Raw genomic sequence first — 26,607 nt, 5'->3', positions numbered from 1 at the left:
AATATCTGCTTGCCGAAGCAATGAACAAAGAAGTCGAATGCTAAGCATTGCGTGTATCCAGTAAGGGAAAAACCCAAGATATTCCGTTCACGACTGCATTGTTTAACCTCCCGCAGCCATTCAGTCCTCGGCACGGAAATACACCTTGACTTCTATTTTTGTGGCCTTTTACGACATGGAACAGGAGACCAGTGGATCAATTCTTGGTAGAAAATAATTCCGCCGGATGCCACACGGCTTACCTGTTTGGTGGACTTATATCACCGGTACAGGTGGACCGTAGCATTATTCTTAGCCAGTTGGGAAACCGCTACCGACACTACACGGCTATCTAGGCTGCTCAGAAAGGGAAGTTGACATTAATGGACAACTTCCATGGATGGTCGAGCAGCCTCAGCGAATAGAACTTTTTACTGGAATATATAACGTTTTACTGGCAGATATAGAGTTTGCGTCAACAATATTGTAGACATTGTAATTTGTAGTAACTTTGCTCGAATCATTTCACTAACTACACAAACAGAAATAATGAAAATTAAACGACATGTAAATCAATTGTAACATAAAATAGACATGGGTTGAATCGAAAGTTTGATCGAAAACCATCATCGATGCAAAATTAAATTGGAATCCATTGAAATTTCAATGAATAGCACTGTATCTTTCAATTAATGCTTAGTTTTGCGATTGAATTATATTTTTTTATTTAAAAGATATTTTATTCAGGTCTATTTGCGTACAAGCTTTACGTGGTCGATTTAGCTGAGGTTTTAGATATTTTTTTTGTATTGGATCTCGTTGTCACCCTTTTTCTAAGGGGAGAGGAGCTTCCATTTTCCTCCTGCGAGGATTGAGGGGCAGTTTGTTCGCGGATCGTCTCGTCATTCATTGCCGCATCGGTGGTCTCCTTGTCCGATTTATCACATGGCTTACCGTAGTGAACAGCTTTTTGGCAATATTGACATGTGGCCATCTGATTGTCATAGGTAACAAGTGATTTGCACGGGATTCTTGTATCCTGTCCGAATGTCATATAAGAAGGTATAGGCCTCCTTAAGCGCATGCGTTACAAACGTACGCCATTTAGAATACCGGGGAAAAAATTCTTCCACTTTTCTTTTTCGATAGAGAGAATCTCTCCGTATTGGGACATTGTTTTGCGAATATAAGGGTCGATGACGCTTGAGGGAAGATCATGCACCCGCACTTCTATAGCACTATCTTCCATATATACTGGAATGTTGTACTTAATGTTCTCGTGCTTCACATAGTGCACATTATTATTGTCTTTAGCGAATTGTATTGCATCCAACTCTTTATAGAACTGGATATAAACAACATTATTGGTCTTATTGCATTGAAGTAAATGCACACGTTTAATGTCAAGATGCATTTGCTCCTTAAGCAAACCTTCAAGTTCTCGTATCGAAGGTCGAATTTTGCACTGTCTGAAGTCAACAACAATTGTATTCTTTCGTGTCGGTGGTAGCTTTTGTTCGTTTGGTTCACTCATTTCGAGGTCGTTCTATTGTTCACTACACAATACTGTACTTGGTTTCTTCTGTCCCGAACGTAAGCGGTTTTGTTTTATCGATTGACTTGGATGAGATGAGAAAGCGAACTGTGATTGAATTATATTGAAACGTAAAGAATTGTAAAGTAACTTTATGTTTAATTGCCTGCTCCAAATATGTGCATGAAAATAGATGTAAATTTACAACATATTTTTATCTGTGTATAGCCGTTAGACGTTTTCATTCAACTCTTTTCAGATTAATCCCTCAGAAATGGTTTATTCTACAAAGCGTTAGATTTTGTAAGAATACATAAAACTACAGAGCACTTTATTATTCTATGACTATTTTTGAAAAAGTTATAGTTAGTTATATATAAAAAAATGGTACGAACCTAATTATTTCACTAGCTTGCATCAAACCACTTCAGTTTTTTTAATATACATCATAACCTCGAAAAAATGATTTGTATCGGATAGTCTCCTAGCATTCAATGAGCGAATAAATAGCAATATTCAATGAAAGTGTTAACTATGCCCAACATCATGTCCCCGGAAATTAAAAGCGTGAAACGACATACGTTGCAACCAATTTGAAAATAATATTTACTTATACACAAAATATGATTTACTCTCATTCACTTACAACTCTTTCAAAACATGTTTAATATTTACCCAGCCGGACTTAGTTAAATCCAACCAACACCTCGTTCATTCCCAGCACAATCATCGCTCACTCAATCAGTCTACAATTTTCCTCATTGGAGCCGGTGTTTTTGGTTGGTGCTGTGAATTTCAACCCATAATCCGGTGTATTAACAGGCAAAAGTTGTACCCAGTCAGGAACCCAAATGTGCTAGCTAGTGTAAAACCGGAAACAAGTTTGTGGCAACTGTCCCTTAGTTTGTTTTGTATACTTCTGCTGGCGATAGAATGACTCAGTCTCAGAAAGGCTCACGAAACTTTTCCGACGAAAGGGGAAACGATAACTGTTTCTTATCGCTGCCGAACACGCTGGTTATTCGACTGGTAATAAATGTATATTTTGCAGCCCCAAGTATGGGTTAATGCGTGTGAAATTTAGTATCGGTTCTAGAATTGAATCCGTTATATCGTTGTGAGAAATGTAATATATTTGTCGCGCTAGTTCTCACGACTAGATTTTGATTTGAAGACCTTTTCGTTTCTTTTTAATGACTACTGTTGTGAATATTACAGTAATTTCTAACCTTATATCGAATCACTTCTAATGACTATCACATGCTTTTGAAAAACATCGGTTAAAAAAATCCAATATCATCAAAAACCAATGCGTCATGAAAATGATTTTCATCGATGTAACAAACAATGTGATACAATAATTGTAAAAAAACGTCGAACAACAACAGCTACAATCTGTGAAATTGTGTTTCTATCATCTATATGGATGACATCAGTATCATTCTATTGGAAAACAAAAAAATGAATATATTCATTCTACTGTAGTTGATATCAGCGAAAACAAGTGCGCCACCGCAAACCACAAATGAAAATCATTCCATCGCCCACACCCTGGTTAAATGTGAATCGTTCTGTGAAAACTAACATGCAACCAATTTGCTGACAGGTATTTTTATTTACTACGTGGCCCTTCATATGCGATTCGTTTGGGTGCAGAGAAAGCAAAACGCGTTAGGACAACCGTCAATAAGGACATGCACGAAACGTTTGCATCATGCCTCCTGTCATTGGCCAGTACATTGTCTTTCCTATCTTCGATAACTTCGGGTGATAGCTTGCTTCATTGAAGCTTCGTTTACTTCGAAAATACGATCAGTTTTGAAAGATATTCCAAGTACAATTGATTCATTCTTATATATTTTATCAAAATAGTCATCAGCCACTTAATGTAGGAACTCCAAGAAGATAGTGTTGTTAAGTATTGATTTTAAGTGTGTTGTTAACATTGATTTTAAGTGCTGCAGCAAGTATGATTGAAGTTTAACGAAAGTCCAACAAGTTGAATTCAACAGAACAAGTAGTTCAGTTATCAGAGTGCAAGGAGCTGAACTATTCCGCAAACAATAACATGTACGGGTTCGTACATGAGAACGTTAGATATAAATTTTCAGTTCTCGTAGAACTTTTTCCCATAACAAAGTGAGTACAAGACCCTCCATTAAACACTCACGGATTCGAAAATATATGACATTCTACATCTCGATTGTTTTATTGAAAAAACTGACGCATAATAATAGAATGGTTGTTCTAAGTGCAAACTTCTGCCGAATAATGGCGGTTTTATACGTAGAAACTAAATACCGGTTTTATACGTGGAAACTAAAATGTCACGCTAATTTTCTGTTAGTATATAAACAGTATAGTCAAGTGCTAGATATCAACAACTGTAAACATACTTCAGTAAACTCATAGTAAATAACTTACCTTTTTGTTGATTACTACACTGTATTCGCTACTATCACAAAGTGATATCGTTGAAAACTTGATATACTTGATGTACTTCAAGTGCGAAGATTTCTTCCCTATAAACTGGCTATTCTTGTTTGTCCTGGAAAAATATAATTGAATTTTGCACAGTTCCCTTTCAAAGTCTATCGTCAATTTATTTGAAGCAAGAAAAAGTCCACTGGTAATGAGTTTGTTTTACTTCGTTCTCCAGCTGGCATAAAACAACTTCATCTTTTCGTATCAGATTATATTACCGACATCCAAAATATACATAACATGTATTCTATAAATCCTTGTGAGTTGCGTAGTTGGGTGGATTTTAGTGGTCCAGATGGAAGTGAATCGAGTGGAAACATGTGCAAACAAATTATACACTAACATGAAAAAGGAATTGACATAGCACAGTGATGGATAAGACCATTGTCTTTCACGCAGCTCAACTGGGTTCAATTCTAAACGCCACACATAGGGTCAGAATGATTTACTGACCCGAGAAAGAGTTAAAGTTGAATACAAGCTTACATGAAAAATTTTGAGCTACCCATCGTGCTGTGAAACAAATATTTTTTATATCAATATGGATCCCTTTAACGAATCCAATACAATTCGAAAAAGACATCACAGTAACACCATCTCGTGACTAAAAATGCTATTAGTTCAGTCATGTTTAGCAGTTTGTGTTTAGCGTGCACCCAGAAGTGAAATGTCAAAAATAATTGAGAATGATGCCCACGTAGAGGTGTGAACTTTTTTTATATTTAAGTGTGTTTTTTTCTGAAGAATGTAAATGTCGTCAATAAATAATGTAGATTTGCGCTTCTTTAGATCTATCGTCGTCACTTTCAAGCGTTATAAAGGAGTATTTTACTTTGCTCATGAATGTTATGAATAGTGCTGAAAAGACGAAACCTATAGGCTGTGAGGGCGATTTTTGGCATATCACTTCTGATATATAGAATATATCAACAAAAATAAAATGAAATGAACGGTGTATTACAAGTTACTTTGATTGCGATATTTTTTTCATTGCGGTCATGATATTGAATTTAAGTTAACTGCACATTATCTTTTCTCTCCGGGAAAGTTAGAATGTAAAAGAAAATTATCATAAACGATCTGCCCCTTGCTGTGAGCTGTTTTGCGAGTAGTTTAAACTTTTAGTCAAAATTTGAGATTTCGATACTTATTTTCTAAAAAGTAGTTGAATTTCACTCAACAGACGAATCATTCAAAAACTCGACAAATAGAAAGTTTGTTTTTAAATTATTTTGTTTTGAAGCACTTATTTATTTATTTATTAAACAACCTAATATTGTGTGTAATCACTGGAACCTTAATCATTATCACAATAAACATGAATACAAATGGATTAATTTTTCAAATCAAGAAATTGTAATACTTAATTCGGAAATGTTAATCAAATTCTGGAATTAGTATTAAGATTAATTTGTTTAATTCTGCTTGCACATTTCACGCACATTTATATAAATAGGGATTTTTATAAAACAATGTGTTCTCTTCCTAGTTAGTATCAGATTGCAAGTCTAAACCGTATTTACAGCTTATTTATCAGCTTATTTATCGTGCAGTGTATATCGAGAAATATTTCATATATTTGGAATTGTTTGGTTCAGTGTACTGATTGGGAAAGCTGTCATATTTGCATTGAAAAATTTGTAGTGTAGTTATTTTTTTGCACCGCACTTTACTGTGATGTCCCTTGTGAATCGCAAGAGTGATCCATATTGATATACATATAGTATATTTGTGTGAAAACTATGCTAGAAAGGTTCAAGCGCATGTGGATTATGAACCTGGAGCATGATGGAAAAGTATAAGGATAATTTCTCCCAAAATATCGCGTTTTATCACATGAAGTTGCCAAGAAGCTGAATGCTGGTTTGCATAGTTATGTGCAGAAGAGTGGAAAAACGGCTCAAGACGTGACTCAGATGACCAAAATGTGGATCTAGCACAGGAAGTTGTCTCTGGATGTTTTTTCCTCAAAGTACAGTGATTTGTTTTAATGTATGAACCTTATTTGTACGTCATTTCGTTACCAAGATACAGATAAATTATTATACCGCATTATAAATAGACATAGCTTTACCGATAAATTCCCGGGTTGACGGTTCAATACATAGGACGCTGGTCTTACAAGCCAGTCGACGTATGTTCGAGCCCCGACCTGGAAGGATTCTTAGTGTCAGTAGGATCCATAGTACTACCCATGCCATTCTAGATTCTGTACACTAAGAATTGGCTGCGAAGTCTGTTGAAACAGAAAGGCCAAATTCCACAAAAGGAATGTAATGACAAGACTTTGCTTTTTTACCGATAAATAAAAGCTAACATTTTTCAAGTTTGAATAAATAGATAATAGGCTCAAGAAGGTACTCGTGATTGTCACATCAAACCTTTTCAGAATGTGTTATATTTTTTATATTTTATATTCGATAAAACCGGCATTCCGAACATCATCTGTAATGTGTTAACCATATATGTAAGAAACCTGAAAGTTTGAGTAAATCTTGTGTACAGTATATCATTTACTTCTGTCAAGTTTATCACTCAACTCTTTGCATGAAATGATACCCAAAACTTTCGACTTTCAAACAGAATAGTGATATCAAAGAAAATCTTTTTAATCACAGCACAATGATCGAAAGAGAGAATGATTAAAGAGAAACTGTCACTTGCTTATACGCCCTTTTAAAAAATTAATCGAGAACTGTGTCAGTTGTGCTCACTCTACGTGAATATAGTCGAAGCTATCGTGACAGTACTGCGTCCAAATAACAACCAGAACCCTGTCATCGAAGCTCGAATGAAATGTTTTGGCTGTATATAATTAAATTATGTTACTGGAAATAATTAAAAAAAATGATTTGTAAGCCTTTGATTTCCAACAAAATGAGCCTGCACGCCGTACAGCGAACAGACCAATAGACCACTTGTGTTGGTAATTTTGTCAAAACGGCAATTCAGATAGTGCCTCCATTATCAATCCGCGAAGCCTTGCGATATAAATTTTTTTTTATCATTTCAAAACAGCGCAAATTTTTTTACAGTTATAAAAATCTGTTTATCTTGGAATGTTGCCATAAATTCTCATTTATTCAACATACACAAACCAAAAAGGGATACACAATTTCTCAAACATCTTTACCGAATGAACGATAGGAAACAAAATATGTTTTTTTTCGAAGTTTGCTTGTTCGAATTTAGTCTCAATGATGTATTTTTGCTAAATGATTACTTGTTCGATATTTCAACTTACTCACATCAAGACCGATGTCTGTCAACTTCCTGGACAAGTATATTTCGTTACCAAGTCTTAGTTCGATGTTCCTTAGGTTTTTCGATGGGAGAAATTATCGCAATTTTTTAATAAGTTTCTGATCTGACACGCAATTTGCGGATGTGGTGAAATTGCACACCCCTCATCACTTCCGGAATAGTCATTGCCATTTATAAGAAAGCACAAAGAATCAACTCTGTTTTGGTCTGACCTAGCATCCGGCTACAACGCTCGAAATGCCAACGAAGTCAATTGAGTGCCAAAGGATATGAATTTATCAAATTCACCGGAACCAATTGAAAAATTTTGGACTTTCGTGAAATTCGCAAACATCTCAAATCTATTGAAACAAAGCTGGCGTTGAAGAAAATCAGGGTAAAATCAACAAATACACTGAGAAAATCAATTGTTCAAAATTTGATGGGTGGAATGTAAGGAACGACCGAGCATTCGCAGCGGGAGACAAAATTGAATAATGCGAATTCAGTAAATCATAACTCATACGTAGTTTTTCATGCCCAGAAAAGTCTCCGATAATCGATTTAATTCTGATGAATATATGTGTGTGTCATTTTCACTCTTCTATCATATGTTATATGTCTATTATATGTCCACAAAACAGGTGTAAAACTGATGACTATAAATTTTGTGAATTGATCATTGTTTGAACCGATCTTGCCTTTACCAACGGTAGACCTAACATCGAGTGGCACATGTCGAGACCAACTAATTGTTGACTCAGTTTCATTCGAACCTGTTGAAAACGAGCGCAAATAATAAATTACATATTGATGTGTGTACAGTTGATGATTAGTCGTGATAAGGCTGACGATTTCTATTGGCAATGAAAAGATCTTATCGCACGTTCGGTGTTTTACAGGTTAATGAGCTTTCATCACCTCTCACGCTTAGATGCTTCTCTAACCGTTACCAGTTAATACTTTCACTTATGTAGGGGCGTCATCGCGGTTTTTTTTTTCTATCGCAGACAATTTGTGAGTGGCTAACAACATCCCAATTAACCATATTATGCTATTCAATCGAAACCAAACAGTAAAAGTGTCCGAAAAGTGTATTTGGAACAACACAAGGCGGCGTTCTAACTATTCCTTGTTCTGCGCTTTGATTTTTATTATACTATTTAATCATTCCTATTAGATAACTAACAAAAATTGATACTATTTTTATGAAGAAACAACTATTGTCCTAATAGAATCATTCGATACTAATTATTATTTCGTTTTCGTTCACAGGGTGACGGCACCTCTCCGGGTGATCCGGACGAACTCAAAGAGATGCTGCTGTCCACCGCGGAAGCTTCCACCTACTCGGCTCAGGAAGTGGCCGCACGCCTCCGGGTAGACATACGCACGGGGTTGCGGTGGTCCGAGGCCAACAGCCGTTCGAAGATCGTCGGCTACAATGAGCTTAATGCACTGGATGACGAACCTCCGTGGATGAAGTACGTCCAGCAGTTTAAGAATCCACTTATATTGTTACTATTAGGTAAGCGCATTGCTAGTACTATCTACGTACATCAGCAGCATACGTAATAAATGTAATGTGCCAATTGCAGGTTCGGCGTTGGTGAGTGCGTGTATGCGACAGTTTGATGATGCTGCCAGTATTACGATAGCGATAATTATTGTGGTCACTGTTGCATTCATCCAGGAATATAGATCTGAGAAGAGCTTAGAGGAACTGAAGAAACTGGTTCCACCAGAATGCCACTGGTAAATGTTATATTAATGAATTATTTTAGTCGTTGACCAATTGTTTCTACTACACATTAACCTTTCTATAGTTTACGAGAAGGACGACTGGAAACATTCCTAGCGAGAAATCTCGTTCCCGGCGATATAGTATATCTCAACGTAGGTGACCGAGTACCGGCTGATATTAGAATTTTCGAAGGCTTCGATCTGTCAATCGATGAGTCGAGCTTCACCGGTGAAACGGAACCGGCTCGCAAAAGCACTGAAGTTGTTCTGAATGTGCATAGCACAAAAAATCACCACACGAGCATGAAAAACATAGCCTTCATGGGTACCCTGGTGCGGTGTGGTAACGGAAAGGTAGGTTTTCTCTTTTGGCAGAATGTCAGGGAATAGTGTCGACATGATGTTAATTTCGGTCCTTTTTTATCGTTTGTAGGGCATCGTAGTTAGCACAGCTGACAAGAGCGAGTTTGGGGAAGTATTCAAGATGATGCAAGCGGAGGAAGCTCCCAAAACACCGCTTCAGAAATCGATGGATATTCTGGGAGCACAGCTGAGCTTTTACTCGTTTTGCATCATCGGTGCTATCATGCTGCTGGGATGGATCCAGGCTAAACCATTGGTAGAAATGTTTACTATCAGTGTGAGCTTAGCGGTGGCTGCTATACCTGAAGGTAAGTGACTAGAATTTCCAATGAGGAATGTAGGTTCGTCTAAAAAAGACAAGAATTCAATTTACGAAACATGGTTCTTGATTAATAAAAGAAAGTTAGTTTCACTATACGTTTTATCCTTCTCATATACTGCCTTTACTCTGCAATTTAAAAACTTTAATAATATTTGTATGTTTGTTCAGCAAAATAAAAAAAAGTGATGAGATCTAACGATTTGGATAAACTAGCATAAAATTAGAACAAAAATATTATATCTGTAATTTGACAACACCCCATGCTTGATGTTTTCTATTATTCAAACTCAAATTAATCTTGTTTCAGAAATTAGAAGCATGGCAGCAACCTGAATGTAGCGAGCCTTCTCTAAATCAAAAAGATGAACTGGGAGCAAAAAGACGCTACCTTATTCCGAAAATTAAATTGTTCTTCCTGGTTCCTCGAATGGTTCACTTTGTTAGTTAAGATTGAACTCTACTGTTTCACTGTCATGTCACTATACTTTTCCTAAGTATATAAAACGTTACAATACATATATGTATTTTGAACTGTTACTTACAGCATCAAAACCTTACATGGACTTAAAAACTATCGCCATTGTGATTGTTGGGATCTTTCGTAATTCTCGTTAGCTAAGTCGATTTTAATGACTGTAGCTTCAAAACTGAAATTCAACTTTAGTTTCAGTTTAATAAAATTTGATTACAAAAGTTCAACTTCCCTGGGCATTAGCACAACCTTTGAGAATGATGCTGTCGCGGTCCCAGGACTTATCTGTATCCTTACTTAATTGAGAGGATGCACACTGATGGTGGCATGGGTAATATCTGACAAGGCAAAAATACACAGAAAGGGAACAACAAAATGGATATGTTCCTGATTCACATTGTGCAAATAGCATTGATCCCTGCATACTGAGCAATACCGACTAAAATTCTGGAAAGGGAAGGATTGTTAGTTCAATGCATTTTGCTACTAGAAACCAAGGAATCCTCTGCATTTTCACGTGCATCACAGGAAGGAATAGTTTATTAATGAATGTTCGGATAATATTATTACGTGTTTTTTACCGGCTGGCTACCGAGAATGCGTTGAAATTTTATCGTGTTTTGTATTGATAAGTATTTGCAGGGAACGAATGCTTTCAGAAACTCGTATAACTACAGACAGCCAGCTGTCCGAAGTGCCGCTATTCGTTTATTCACGAAAAAGACTTCACGCGCGCATCTTCATCGTTTAAACTTTGCGATTAAATAGAAAAAAATAATCGTTATTGATAGTAAAATTTATCAACTATATATCACACTTAAATTTTCTTGCTGAATCTCGGCAAAAAAATGCCGTGATTTGCACAGCCGAGTGCAGGGTAATCGTCTCGGCAAAATGTAGAATTACTGAGAATCTCGGCTATCCAAAATTTGTTAACTGTCAATTATTGCCGAACTTGTCAGACGAAATTTTGCTGTCAGTTCGGCAAAAGTTATCAGGATGGAATCATGCATTGCCGAGTCATCAGTAATCGAAAAAAGGAAAGATTTTTCTTTATTTTTGTATGAAATTAATATTACAAAAGCTACGCACTTAAATTTTATTACTGAATCTCGGCAAAAAACGCCGAGATTTGCAAAGTGAAGAGATCGGTAATCATCTTGGCAAAATAATAATTACTGAGAATCTCGGCAATACCAAATTGCCGAACTTCTCAGCAGCAATTCTGCTGTTAGCTCAGCAAAAAGCGATTATGATCGAATAATGAATTGCCGTCATCAGTAATCGAACGTAGAAGGGATTTTTCTTTATTATTGTATGAACTGAATCTCACAAAAGCTAAGATTGGGGAAAGGGAGTGTTTTATTAATGTCAATTTTAATGCAGCACGGAAAGACCGAAATCAGCATTTTGACGAAAAAATTAGTTGATTTTCTGATTTTAGTTAGTTATTTTTTGAGACAACTATAAAAAATCTTACTTTTGCTAATTTAGATTTTTCAATTCTCATTCCCTTAATAATAATAAAATATTTGTTGAAATGGCTATTTTTTAGTTGAATTCATCAATTCAACGTGATAGCATTTCTTAGCTAAGGCACACTTCATTTCCATTCAACTAATTTTTTAGTTGAATTAGAGAAATAAAACGTTGTTTTCAACCAACATAAATGGTTGAATCGGCTTCTGCATTTTGCAGCTATATGGCGCTCTGTCACCGAAAAAACGTTAACACCGTAATGACTACTAGCCACTAGATGGCACACTACTACCGACAAAAAAAAATTCAGTCGCGGTTGTCTTTTCTATATTGGCAGGTATAAATACGATGTTGTATTGGAGAAAAAGACATGAACGAAACGTAAACTTCTTCTTGAACATTTTTCTTCTGAATCGCTGTTTTTTTCATTCGACTTCGCGAAATACACTCTTTCACTGAAAACTTTGAGCACTCGGAAAACAAAAAAACGAATACAAGTAGTACACCGGACGGCGTAGCCCGGAAGGTTGGTAGATACAAAAAATATCATTTGACATATACAATTAGAGTGCAACATTCGAAACTCACTTCACTGTTCCGTATAAAAATATTATTACGCACAATCGCTTCAAATGCGCACTAATTCTGAATAAATACACTTTCCACTAAAAGTTTACGTCATTTTTACATATCGGTTTAGAAATATGATATGAATATATCGTAACATATGCGAAAAACATCAAAACAATTGGCAAGCAGTTTCAACAAGACTGTCCTTTTTAGCTTTTTAATGGATTGTTTTGCTTTGACACTTCTCATGAGTTGTTGGTTAATAAACTTGTTAATAAAACCAATCTCATTTTGTTTTCTTTGTGCTGTCCTTCAGTAATTATGGTGATGGATAAATAGAAGCAAATTTTCTGATGTTAATAGCAAAATTAGTTGTCAATGTAAAATATCAGTTGTGTTGGATTGAAATATTGCTGGTTTGTGTCCAGGATACTCACCAACTAAACACATTCTTTAAAAATAAGAGTTTTTTTCAGCAAAGTAAATTCTCAATTCTAACTATTTTCATAGTTATTTTGGAAATTTTGTTATTAAAATCAACTCTTTCAAAAACAGTAATACGAATTAGGCGCAGAGCTAATTTTAGTCGTTCCGTGAGTATACAAAAAAAAACAAAACAAATCTCAAATGAAAACATCACGGTTAAAGACAATTATTTCCAGTGCTCCTCAACGCTTCTACCTGAAAATAAGAAGACTTTTGTAAGTATGTTTGAAAAGCAGAGTTTGTTATTTCACTTATCTTTTCAAGAAATATAAGAATGTCTTACCTTCATCCAATATATATTATTTTCCCGCTCCACCAGCAATGGCTACGTGGTGTTTGGCACATTCGACAAGAGACTATAGATGATAAGTGTCTCACCGAGTTTCAGTAAAAGCTAACTCACTGTTCGAAAGCTCAGCAAACGGTTTTGCTGATCTCGGTATTTTTGTTGTTTATTGTCAAGTTTAGTATAATATTATACCAAACTTCGGTAAAAAAACGCGCTTTACCGAGATATCATGATATTACTTTAACGATTTTCGGGAAAGAGCATGTGAATTACTGAATTATCAGTAAAATGTTGTGTTGCCGATCTAATTCGGCATTTCATTATGCCGAGCTCGAGAAACAGTGAGTAAATTTTATAAAGAAACTTAAACTAAAATATTCCTTGGAAAATCTGCGGTGTTTAGTCTAATCCAAATTTTTATATTACAAAACAGCAGCATTTTCAATTTAAAAAATGAAACATTTTCAATGTATGGACCACTTTTAGAAGGACGACACTATATTTCCTTCTCGAAGTTCGTCCGACACAAAGATCACAAACTATTTCCATAATGCTTGAATTTTAGAACGCCAACAATGATGTGCAGATGACGCTTTGATCGGTCATAATCGTTCATTTTTGAGTGGCAAATTCTCTCAGCAACCGGCACTTGCATATTTTAAAATTTTACGAACAATATTTTATAATAAATAACACTTTCAGCACTACTAAACAAAGTATCGGCCACACAGGGGCTGGTTTCCAATAGGAGATTGATATTAACTTTTATTTTACTCCGGGCAGGACCAGTCTAGAGGTAATTCCTGCCTCTCATCAATTCTAACGTGAGAATCACATTTTCATTCCATACCTTTCTCAGATAATAACAAGATTTGATACATATGAAAAGTTTAACTAATGATTTTAGTTGAGATTCATAATGGATTTATTCACTCCTGTTGCGCATTGTAATTCGAACAATATTTTAGTAAAATTCTGAAGTTTGAAAAATTGATAAACATTACAAACTTTGTTCTAAAGGCAAGGTACTTGGTTAAAAACGGGTTATCTATTGGACGCCTTAGTGCAGGAATGTATCAAGTTATCTTCGATTTGGAGATGATGTAAAGTATGAGCCGTTAGATTTATGCGTGAATGAATTTTTGATCCAGGTAACGAAACAAAATATCATAATGCACACAAATAATCTTCTCAATTCAAAATTAAAAACAAAAAAGTACACTAAAAAATAGTTTAGTTTTCATGAACCAACTTCTTATATTGTACGTTTGAATCAGAGATGGAAATAAGCCCATTTTGCGCACGAAAATGTGAATCAAGATTTCCGTTTGTAAATCAAAAAACCGAACACCGTGAATTAAAAAAACTGGTAAGAAAACTAAAATTGCGATTATTTTTTAAATTGTTCGAACTGTATATTACACAGAGTAGCAGCAGATCTTATGCGTACGCTCTCTTTTTATTGCGCTGTGACAAATTTGTTCTCAGAAGACAACCATGCGCAGGCGATGCTCTCACAAAAACTCATTCGCGCATTTATGTATGTACCGTGGCAGATATGAATGTACAACGATTCGTACGTTCACAGCGCATTTAGCCAAAAATGAGGTTCGAGTACTATAAGTCGCATGAACATCGCGCGTCGCAACATGTGCTAATTAACTCTCCGATAAGTCCCCGATCACAATATGACATTTACACAATTTTTTAACAATATTAAATCCTATATTTTGTATCTGTAACTATTCAAACATTCTAAAGCTTTTTTATCTACTTCTTCAAAATCCGGGCTCAACACCACCTTATAATTTATTTAAAATTGTTTGGGTGGTCATACATAGAAACATTCAAATATGATCTAGAATTAAATATAGTAATCACGCTAGTAATTTTAATTATATTATACACAAAATCACCCTGAACTACTTGCACTTGCTGGTCAATGACAGCCAAGCGATCTTTTCTTATCGCATTGCCGTGTCCTATACGTGGCGCTCTGAACTCGAGTACTTCGTCTTGTGCGTCGAAATTGCGTGTATTTACATGTATTTTATTTACATCTAACTTCAAATTTTAGGTATCTCTTGTCACTGTGTGAGTGGCTTTTCCATGCACATGTGTTCCTGCATAGATTCAAGAAAAGCGGGAATTACTCAGCTCAGCTCTAAGATTTGTTGTTCTCTCTCACGTTTGGCTCCGTGAGAGCTTGTATGCATACCTTCAGGGGAGGTTTCAGTAGCTTATGCTTATGGTAGTTGAAAACAAATTGCTGTCTCAGTTGAAACTTCAAAGCGGTTTTATTGATGAAGCTATTGACAGGTTTGCTCGACGTACAGAGGGCCGAATTCCTGTATCAAGAAACGTTTAATAAAAAATTCCCATCCAACAATATATCGCTATTTTATTGTATTGAAAAACACAGCGATTATTCATTCCTCAATTATTAGTTTTCACTTACAATGAACTGTTAAATTTGATATCATACCATACCAACAGTGCACAATCTGTAAATTTTTCATGCAAAAATCAATACATTTGCTCTGAAAGTGCCGGCTAAGATTTTATCCGGTTAATTCATTCAAAGTTTTTTGTCCAGTACTTACCTTACCTAACAGCTATAGGCCTGGGGTGTATCAAGCATACGTCTCCACATAACTCGGTCCATGACTGCTCGTCGCCAGCCACTCAAGGCACGGATGCTTCTGAGATCACCCTCCACTTGATCGATCCACCTTGCTCGCTGCGCTCCTCTAATTGTACTTCCTCTTCTTTTGTCCAGTTTTTGTCCAGTTAGCATATAACGCTCAATCACTTTTTGAAATCTGCCATGTTTCAAAAAGTATCACAAGCATAGATTTTTTGATAAAAAGTTTAGGAAATTAATGTTTCATTCATGTCTATTCATGTTAACTTGAATATGTGTATTAGGCCTCAGAAAACTTTTTTGTTGTTATCGCTTATTTTAATCAAGATGTAAAAATCTAAAATTATAGTGGTTTATAACTTCAAAACGGAACTAGTATCGATCTATTTTAACGAACTTAGATTCAAAACGAAGTTATTGTTAATAATTTTCATTCAAATCCAACTTCCGACTCAGCAAAAAAAAAAAATAAAACTGGCAGATAAATAAACACAAAACGGTTATAAAACTTCAAAACTGATCTCACACATACATTTCGAATTACGTTATATGTAAAGCAAAGTCCTGGCATTACATTCCTTTTGTGGAATTTGGCCTTTCTGTTTCAACAGACTTCGCAGCCGATTCTTAGTGTACAGAATCATTGCATGGCTAGTACTATGGATCCTACTGACACTAACAATCCTTCCAGGTCGAGGCTCGAACATACGACAACTGGCTTGTAAGACCAGCGTCCTATGCATTGAACCGCCAACCCGGGACGTTTTAATATATTCAACATATATATTACGTTATATGTTGAATATATTAATAGAATCAGAAATATATTTAAAAAATTTGGTTGAGTTTGATTTGTATGCTCATTTGAATGAACGTTTTGCTGAGAAACTACGAATAGTTAGCGATACCCATACGTAAAAGATCCTGCAGTTGAATTCTTGACATTCACGGGCAGTGAAACTGTTAACTTCGAAAATACTCTTGAATCAAATCGATGATCGCTTGTGATCTTTTCCTTTACATAAAGTGATCTTTGATACTGATCCAATCCTTTTAAGATCAGTTGATCAGTGATCGTTGAATCACATCGATCAAAATCAATACTGATTTTCCGTCACACAAAATTGGTAGTAATTTTGAGCTACTATCACTGATTCCTGTAAGATCAAATCACTGGACGATTTGATCAGCTATGAGCATTGTGGAAGAAAATCACACATGAACAAAATCGGACTTGAGTGCCGATTGATTTACGTCTAGAATCGGAATACAGGAATTTTTAACTAAGGATGGAAAATTTCCATTGTATCTTTTGGAAGTTTAGTAATGGGTGATAAAGAAAATTAAAGAAGCATGTACAACAATCATTTTTGTCAATGTGAAGGGTGCTCAAATTTGGGAAAATTGCCAATTTGTAACTTTCAGGAATGCTCCTTTAAGAGTCCTTATCACCAGAGTTGGAAAGAAATACTGGTTTCGTTACCGCACGGTTTACGAAGTTTCAACATAAAAACCGTGTTCGAATTCGCAATCTGTTACTTAATTTGCAATGAAAATAATGCTAGATGCAGGATTTATGAAAATAATCAGTTTGGATCGTAATCACATTGATAATCTTTGTTTTACTTCCAACTGGTTGATGTTGATGATGATGTACATGCACTATTTAGATTAAACCCAATAGAAGGCTATTTCACATGAATTTGATTTATAGAAGTAACAGAAGCACAACGTTTGAATGATGCATTCGAATTGGCTTAGCAAAATCTTGCATTCCTGTTACTTCTGTGTATAATATTTAAGCTAAATAGGGTAATAATCAGCTGCATAGCACGCTTTGTAATTGGATATGGTTTTTTTATCATTATAATTATTATTCATCGCAGCGTGCATGTTAATATTAATAGCTGTTTTTATTGATGATATTACTCCACCACGACGGTATTGCGGATAATCCATGTCCTAGAAAATTGAGCGATAATCAGTTTTGACGTTTACATTACTCATACCAAAATATTACCGGAACCCTAAGTGACAGCTATTTGAACTTCAAACCTCGTTCATTAAGCAGGTTTGAGTGTAGCGTTAAAACGAGTCTAACTTTGTTGAAATGTTGATTCCGAATCAGACAGTGATACTGATAACGATGAAGACATTTTTAAATTCTAAGTAAAACCATAATTTATCTCATCAAAATTCATTCTTTTCAAAATTAATTATAATATCTACAAACAATATGTGATATGAAGAGATAATACTGAATATTTTTATTTACTGTGAATCAAAAAATTTGCTTATTTCCACCTCTGGTTTGAATCTGGGATATGTTGAACGGGATAACCTTACTAAAAATTGGCAGCGGCCGTATTTGATTATATCTGGGTATGTAAAGTTCTCAGGCAACATTTTCTATTCGCTGACTTGGTATGTTTAGTATCTTAATTCTTGTAGGGTAAAAAACCATTATTCCCTTATCATTGTAATTTTAAGCCAGCATTGTATATCGCCAATCAAGTAACACATATCATATTATTTCTCCCTGACAGGTCTCCCGATTGTAGTCACGGTCACCTTAGCTCTCGGTGTAATGCGTATGGCAAAACGTAACTGCATAGTGAAAAAACTACCTACGGTGGAAACTCTGGGTTGTGTTACGGTTATTTGTTCCGATAAAACGGGTACGATCACGAAGAACGAGATGACTACTACGGTCATCATTACCTCCGATGGTTACATGGCCGATGTGACCGGTGCCGGTTATAACGATAATGGCGAAATACACATTCGTGACTGTAACAGCATAGAGAACGCTAAGCGTAGTATCAATCAGCTGCTGGAGACCGGTGTTGTCTGTAATAACGCAATCATACAGAATGACACTCTTCTGGGACAACCGACCGAAGGTGCACTTTTGGCTGTAGCTATGAAAAATGGACAGTATTCGGCAGCGGACAATTTTCTGCGAATACAGGAGTACCCTTTCAGTTCGGAACAGAAAATGATGGCGGTAAAAGCTGTACACAAGTATGCAAACAACAAGGAGGAAATCTATTTCGTTAAGGGAGCCATCGAGATCGTTCTACCACAGTGTACTAAGTTTTGGTATGGAGGACAGGCCATTGCCCTGAGCAAACAAAATGAGGCAGAGTTTCTTCAGGAAGCTTATGAAATCGGACGAAAAGGTTTACGAGTTTTGGCACTTGCGAAAGGATCATCATTCCAAGACTTGGTATATTTGGGATTGGTTGGTATCACAGATCCTCCACGACCACTGGTTCGAGAATCAATTGAAATATTACGATCGAGTGGAGTAATGGTGAAAATGCTAACCGGTGATGCACAAGAAACGGCTATGGCGATCGGTAAGTTGAGTTTTACATTTTTTATTTTCCAAAATATCCATCTAAATGCAACAGGTTCGCCAGTTTTGATGGCTTTTGTTTAATTGCTTTTTTAATAACTGGAACATGAATCGGAACCTCGACCGCGTGTGTCTCCGGAATAACCACATCTTTGTAAATAATTTCTTCCACGGGCACTTCCTTGATCACTTTTACTATTTTTACATGCGGAATTTCTTGCACTACAGGCACCTCTCGGATCAGCTCGACTTCTCGGATGACTGGAACGGGGACCTCCACCCGTTTGTGAACAACTTTCTCCACGGGCACCTCTCGAACGACTTCCACATCACGGAATACCTTGACTTCATGTTCCACTGGTACCTTTTTGATGTACGGGACTTCTTGAATGTGCGGTATTGTGTGCTCTACGGGGACCTTTTGAATGACAGGCACTTTGACTTCCCTAATGGGAGAAACCTTATTCTCGACATGTTTGATATCCAACACTGGCACTTTTATGGGTACGGGAACATCCACCTTAACTATGTTAGCCTCACAGGCTAAAACGAATAATCCTATCAGCGCTATCTGGAAGATAGAAAATCATTGTTAAACTCACTATCGGTTCAATTTTTGATGAAATACTTACAAACTTCATCTCTATTCTACTGCAGTAGGTTCGGTTGGTTGGAACGATTCGTTGTGACTGATATCGGTTCCTACAAGTCAAGTCATTTTATAGTGGATTGTTGTAATGTTATGGAGAAATTTTATACCTGATACAACAGGTCAATTTTCCTTTGTTTGCTTGATACACAGGTTTGTGGATGGATGAACCCCTAAATTTTTGTTGCGGTTCTTCTTCGCTTCAAACGGGTTCCTATCCACTATTTGTGAAACTATTTAAACGAAGTCATACGCTCTGAACAGTATTACTTCCGTCATCAAGTTCAAGCAATACAGTTCAGAAATTTGAAAGTACAATATGAAGGTGGTGAGTAAACAATTCTGCAGTTTTCTGTGTCTTTATATTCCTAACCTAATAATTTATATATCAGCTGATAGCGTTTTGCGTCCTGGCGGTAGTCGCCAATGCACACGACCTGCATGTGCCAGTGATTTCCCCTTACATCGAAAAAGTTCCCATCCCGTTCGTGAAGGTAGACTTCACGAAGGGAGAAGAAATTGTCAAACACGTCCCACAAACCATAATACAAGAAGTGCCCGTGGAAAAAGTGGTAGAAATCAAAAAACCCGTTGAAGTGCTGAAGCATGTACCGGTCACCAAGGAAATTTTCATTGAGCGGCCGGTTGAGGTGATCAAAGAGGTGCCGATCGAGAAGGTCATTATCGACAAGGTAGAAGTGCCGTATGAGGTGATCAAACATGTGGAGAAAATTAAGCATGTCCCCGTTAAGAAGCACGTGGAAGTCATTAAACAGGTTGAAGTGATTAAGGAGGTGCCGTACAAAAAGTATGTCTTCAAACCGGTGCAACAGAAAATAAACTATCAGGTACCGGCACTCGTGGAAGTTCCTTATACTATTACCAGTGTACCGGAGAAGATCGAGAAGCCCTACCTTTCCAAGCTACCTGACCCGCTCGGTCTGGTGAAGAAGTTGCTACACAAAGAATAATTTATTTTGACATGCAATACTGTAATATGAAATAAAAGTTATTTATTTATGAAATTGAAAATTTGTTCCCATTATTTTTGTTGAAGTCGTTCAATTGTATACAGCCTTTCTTTTATTCTTGTTTCAACATTCTTCGTATTAGGCAATTCGAAAGTCGCACGACAATAGAGCCTAACTGTAAATGACAGATTTTCTTTTTTTCCCTTTTTTTCACGATTTATCGGATCGATTTTATATTTGACGCCTTACCCTTCGCAAAACTGTCGAATAGATATCACAAGCTTTCGATTTATATTGCAGGGTTGTTACGGTCACGCGGATTTCGTGGATTTAACGCGTTTTCTGCTAAGATTTTGATTCTATGGCGCGAATTTAAAAATTCTTTGCAAATTTTTTAAGCTTGTGAGTTTTATGAAACCCTAAAAAATTAAAGATGAGCGAACGTTTCAGCAATTGGTCGAGCAGGCCGAATTGGTGAATTTTCACCTTGATAAAACTAAAATTTATGGCGGTTCTAGCAAATGTTTTCTTCAGTGGACAAAAAAATTCGATTTTATGCTCTTCGATCTCGAGTGATACAAGTTGCTCTTTCAACAGATTTTTCGATCAAGTGTATAAACTATCGTTCGCCGATGACTTTCATATTTCATGTTTCAAAATGGTTTGAATGCCACTAAATGCTTCGTCATCTCTTTTAGTAGCAGAAAGTCTGTATTCAAGTTCAACTATAATATTCCACAATCTATTCTCGAACGCGCATCGTCCGTTAAAGACCTGGGTGTTCTGGAAACAAAGTTAAATTTTGAAGAGCACATAGAGCTTGCAATTGATACAATTTGACATTCGACGTCGTAGTTTTCCTATTTTTTCTTCGGATTCCCTATGTTAGAACTAATTATGGATATAACGAGCCCTTTGCTAGCATGTGCCGCATATTTAACAAATGTTTCAATTCTTTCGACTTTCATTTATCACGTAATGTTATCAAGAAATCGTTTCTTATGTTACTGTCTCATTAGATTTAGCACTAAACTTAAGGATATGTATCATTTGGATGATTTTGATCTATTGATGCAAAAGATGAGGAGGTTTTATGTCTGCTGGAGAACAAGTTTGACAGAAACTAATTCCAGTGGGCTTTTCCCTGATCCAAATAAAAGAATAAAAGATGAGGAGGAAAAGAAAGGCATTCAGAATAAAACCTGACAACAGAAGAAAGCGCTATTATAATTGAAACTGAAATTAAAAAGAGTGAATCAGATCATCCTGATGTGGTCTACCTTGAAATTCTTCTTACCAAGAAGGAAAAGTTTTGCCGAGCAAAAAGATGTCGAAGCAAAAAATATCTTCTTCCTCATTTGTTCGATTCTGGAGGCAGCAGAACAATCCCAAACTAAACGCTTTCCTGGGCCAACGACTAACAGAAGGCCTCCCAACCCCTGGTGGGACAAAGAGTGCTCAGAGGCTAAACTCGCAAAACAAAATGCTTGCAAGACGTTTCTAAAACGGGGAGGAGGAACTCCTCAGAATTTTGAAAAACTTATGGTTTTAGAAACCAAGTACAAGAGCATACTTCGAGCCAAAAAATGTAGCTATTGGAGACATTTTGTCGAAGGTTTGTCAAGAGAAACCTTAATGAGCACTCTTTGGAATACGGCCAGACAAATGAGGAATCGTAACGTGGGCAATGAGAGTGATGAATACTCGAACCGATGGATATTTGACTTTGCTAGGAAAGTTTGCCCAGATTCTGTTCCTACGCAGAGCATTATACGGGAATCTCCTCCAAATAATATTTATTAATAACCCATTTTCAATGATGGAATTTTCTATAGCACTCTTGTCTTGTAACAATAACGCCCCTGGGTTGGACAGAATTAAATTCAACTTGGTGAAGAATCTGCCCGACCTCGCAAAAAGACGTTTGTTGGAATTGTTCAACAAGTTTTTTGAGCAAAATATTGTTCCGCCTGACTGGAGACAAGTGAAAGTTATCGCCATTCAAAAGCCGGGGAAACCAGCTTCCAATCACAACTCATATAGACCCATTGCGATGTTGTCCTGCATCAGGAAATTGTTCGAAAAAATTATTCTACGACGTCTCGACACTTGGGTCGAGACGAACGGTTTGTTGTCAGATACTCAGTTTGGCTTCCGTAGAAATAAAGGGACGAATGATTGCCTTGCATTACTTTCGTCTGACATCCAAATTGCCTTCGCTCAAAAGCAACAAATGGCATCTGTATTTTTAGACATTAAAGGAGCATTTGATTCAGTTTCCATTGATGTTCTTTCAGACAAGCTCCACCAACATGGACTTCCAGCGGTTATAAATAATTATTTGCACAACCTTTTGTCAGAGAAGTGCATGTATTTTTCACATGGCGATTTGGCAACATTCAGAATTAGCTACATGGGTCTCCCGCAAGGCTCATGCCTCAGTCCGCTCCTCTATAATTTTTACGTGAATGACATTGACAGCTGTCTAGTAACCCCATGCACACTAAGGCAATTGGCAGATGATGGCGTGGTTTCAGTTACTGGGCCCAAAGCTATTGATCTGCATAAACCATTGCAAGATACCTTAGATAACTTGTCCGTTTGGGCTGTTCATCTTGGTATCGAATTCTCTGCGGAGAAAACAGAGTTAGTCGTCTTTTCAAGAAAGCATGATCCCGCGCAGCTTCAGCTCCATATGATGGGAAGAATGATCCAACAGGTTTTAACTTTTAAATACCTCGGGGTGTGGTTCGATTCCAAATGCACGTGGGGAGGACACATTAGGTATCTGATAACGAAATGCCAACAAAGAGTAAATTTTCTTCGAACAATAACAGGATCTTGGTGGGGTTCTCATCCGCAAGATCTAATAAAATTGTATCAAACAACGATACTTTCAGTGATGGAATATGGATGCGTTTGTTTTCGTTCCGCTGCAAACTCTCATTTTATCAAACTTGAGCGAATTCAGTACCGTTGTTTGCGAATTGCCTTAGGTTGCATGCACTCGACACATACAATGAGTCTTGAAGTTCTGGCGGGAGTTCTTCCATTAAAAGATCGATTTTGGGAGCTTTCATCACGCCTGCTAATAAGATGTGAGGTGCTGAATCCCATGGTAATTAATAATTTCGAACGACTAGTCGAGCTTCGATCTCAAACAAAATTTATGACAATATATTTTAACCATATGTCACAGGAAATCAACCCTTCAAGATATATTCCTATCCGTGTCAGCATCCTAAGTGCCCCTGACTCAACTTTATTTTTCGATACATCCATGCAGCGTGAAGTGCGTGGAATCCCGGATCATCTACGCTCGACGGAAATCCCAAAAATATTTTCAAGTAAGTTCAGGCATATTGACTCTGAGAAAATGTTTTACACGGACGGATCGCGAATTGAAGAAGCGACAGGGTTTGGTATGTTCAACAATAATGTTTCGGCCTCATTAAGGCTTCAAGAACCTGCATCTGTTTATATAGCAGAGTTAGCAGCAGTTCATTATAGTTTGAGTGTAATCGTCACATTATCTCCAAACCATTATTTCCTCTTCACAGATAGTCTGAGTGCAATTGAAGCCATTCGCTCAATCGCTGCTGGCAAAAATGAACCGTTTTTCTTGGGTAAAATAAAACAGTGTCTGAACGACATATTGAATAATAATTATCTAATCACTATAGTCTGGGTCCCGGCTCATTGCTCCATTCCAGGCAATGAAAGAGCCGATAATTTAGCCAAACGTGGTGCTATTGAGGGTGAAATTTATGAGCGACCGATTGCTTTCAACGAATTCTATAGCTCGTCTCGCCAAAGAACACTTGCCAGCTGGCAAGCATCTTGGGATAGAGATGATCTGGGTCGGTGGATGCACTCAATTATTCCGAAAATATCGACAAAGGCATGGTTCAGGGGACTGGATGTGAGTAGGGATTTCATTCGTGTGATGTCCAGACTCATGTCCAATCACTACACGTTAGATGCACATCTCTTTCGAATTGGGCTCTCCGAGACTAATCATTGTGCTTGCGGAGAAGGTTATCGGGATATTGATCATGTCGTTTGGACATGCGTGGAGTATCGTGATGTCAGATCTCAACTAATAAATTCTTTGCGTACCCAAGGTAGACTATCCAATATCCCAGTTCGAGACATTCTTGCTTGTCGTGACCTTTCATACATGAAACTTATTTATCATTTCATAAAGAAAATTGGAGTATCAATTTAATAAAGGCCCTTTTTAAGACTTAGTTCTGATCCCAGCTGCGTCCATGAGTTCAACCAATAGCTAAATTAGAATAAAAATTATGTAATGATACAAACAAACTCGAAACAGTTTATGAAATTATCAACAAAATGTCTGAAAATAACAGCTTATTTTATAATTTATAGAAGTTAATCGTTTGGTTCAAATAATATTTCCGAGTAGATTTCATAATTAATGACGAGTTACCTAAGATGATATTTAAGCTATAAGAGAATATGTTTTAATAAATTCAAAACGTTGTGACTATGTTAGAATTAATTTAGGATAAGAATATTATGTAAAAGTGATGCTACGGCGAAGAAAAACTTATGTAAACTGCCTTAAGAAATAAACGTATTTATGGAAAAAAAAATATCTTCGATGAAATCTGGTTCACTTCTTTCAAAATCACAATTGTAAGCATTTTTATTTGTACCTTAACATTTTCCGTACATCAGAGAGTATTAATTAAGGATCAAGAGTAAACCAAGTTAACTTGTGTTGGTAATTTGTGTATTACGCACATTTTATTCAGTACGTATGTCGTAGATTGATATATTGAATAGATATTTTTTAAAGTGACTTGCAGGATTGAGTTTCAAACAATCTTTTTTAACAATAATTTTTTCTCAAATGAATGTTAAGCCTGATATTTTGTATGAAATATCAGTTTTGAACAATTTTTCACCAAAGTTTGATGGAAAATTGCTTACATTTTATGAATGTAGATTTTAAGTTCCTAATAAAAAAGCTGGCAACACTGCTTCGAAGCATTTGTATTAGATTGCGCTACAAAAAATAAGCAAAACAAAATATTTTCTGTTACAAAAGTAGTTTTCCGGAAAATAAATAGTTTTACGACAAATGAGGGGCTGGGGTCCACTAGGAGATTGATAGTACCTATTAGCTCTCTCCGGACTGTACCAGCTTAGATGCCGTGTGGAATCCGGCGGAAAAAAATGAACCAAGAATAGATCCACTGGGTTCCTGCTTCCATGTCGTAAAAGGCGACAATTGCAGGAGTTTTCCTTTCAGTTATCAGATATTTTCAATGTTTTACTTCTGATTACTCTATTTTACTAAATCATCTCTTTATTCAACCTATCAATTTCCGTCTAGCTTCGTAGAAAAGTTTTATTAGGAATGATTTCTTCTTCCATGTTATTGATTGTCTTTCAGGATTATAAAATGAATGATAAAAATCATCCATTGCGCAAATCCGTTTTTATTACAAAGTTAATAACAGAGATGACATGTATCGGTATATTGAATACATAGTAAAAAACACTCGATATTAATATTTCAAACAGTAAATTAATATTTTTCTCGGTAGCCGGCTGCCCAGATCAACTAATATAACGAATTAATAATTTTAATAAATAATTAAAATAATAAAGCGGAAATAATAAAGAATCAAGACGCGTGTGAAATCTGTTGACCTTTGTTTGGTGATTTAAAATGATTTTATAATAACTGTTTAGAATATTTCAATGCAATGAATCAACTTTTTTGTCTAAATCCTATTCGCTCGTTTATTTTGTATCGCGAAAGGTAGATGCATAAACGAGTGACTGCATACTCGACAGCCGGCTGTCCGGAGTTTTGTCAATTTCGGAGATTGACTGTTTCGTGCATTATATTGCCAGCACAAAGTAACACATAAAACGATAATACTTTAAAACATTCTTGGTAGCCGGCTACCCAGAGCAATAAACACATGATAAAATTATTAAAACATTTACTAACAAAGTATCCTCTCCTGTGATGCATGT

The 26,607-nt window shown here is 36.4% G+C and overlaps 1 protein-coding gene across 5 annotated transcripts in view; it reads left to right on the top strand.

Annotated features, from left to right (window-relative positions):
- The window catches only part of LOC131437112 (calcium-transporting ATPase type 2C member 1), a 189,568-nt gene that overhangs the window by 148,473 nt on the left and 14,488 nt on the right, over positions 1–26,607 (top strand). For 4 of the 5 annotated variants that reach the window (XR_009230705.1, XM_058606263.1, XM_058606260.1 and 1 more), the window contains exons 2-6: positions 8,516–8,768; positions 8,839–8,995; positions 9,067–9,337; positions 9,417–9,654; positions 18,155–18,970. Coding sequence is in view for 4 of the 5 variants with exons in the window: in XM_058606260.1 (XP_058462243.1) it covers positions 8,516–8,768; positions 8,839–8,995; positions 9,067–9,337; positions 9,417–9,654; positions 18,155–18,970 (1,735 nt within the window). In the remaining variant the exon portion in view is untranslated. Of the gene's footprint in view, positions 1–8,124; positions 8,143–8,515; positions 8,769–8,838; positions 8,996–9,066; positions 9,338–9,416; positions 9,655–18,154; positions 18,971–26,607 lie in introns of those variants that run through there. The other variant, XM_058606261.1, reaches the window with a different exon arrangement.

The sequence above is a fragment of the Malaya genurostris genome, chromosome 3, assembly GCF_030247185.1.
Source record: "Malaya genurostris strain Urasoe2022 chromosome 3, Malgen_1.1, whole genome shotgun sequence".
Classification (NCBI taxonomy): Eukaryota; Metazoa; Arthropoda; class Insecta; order Diptera; family Culicidae; genus Malaya; species Malaya genurostris.
This window is presented reverse-complemented; position numbering and strand designations above follow the sequence as displayed.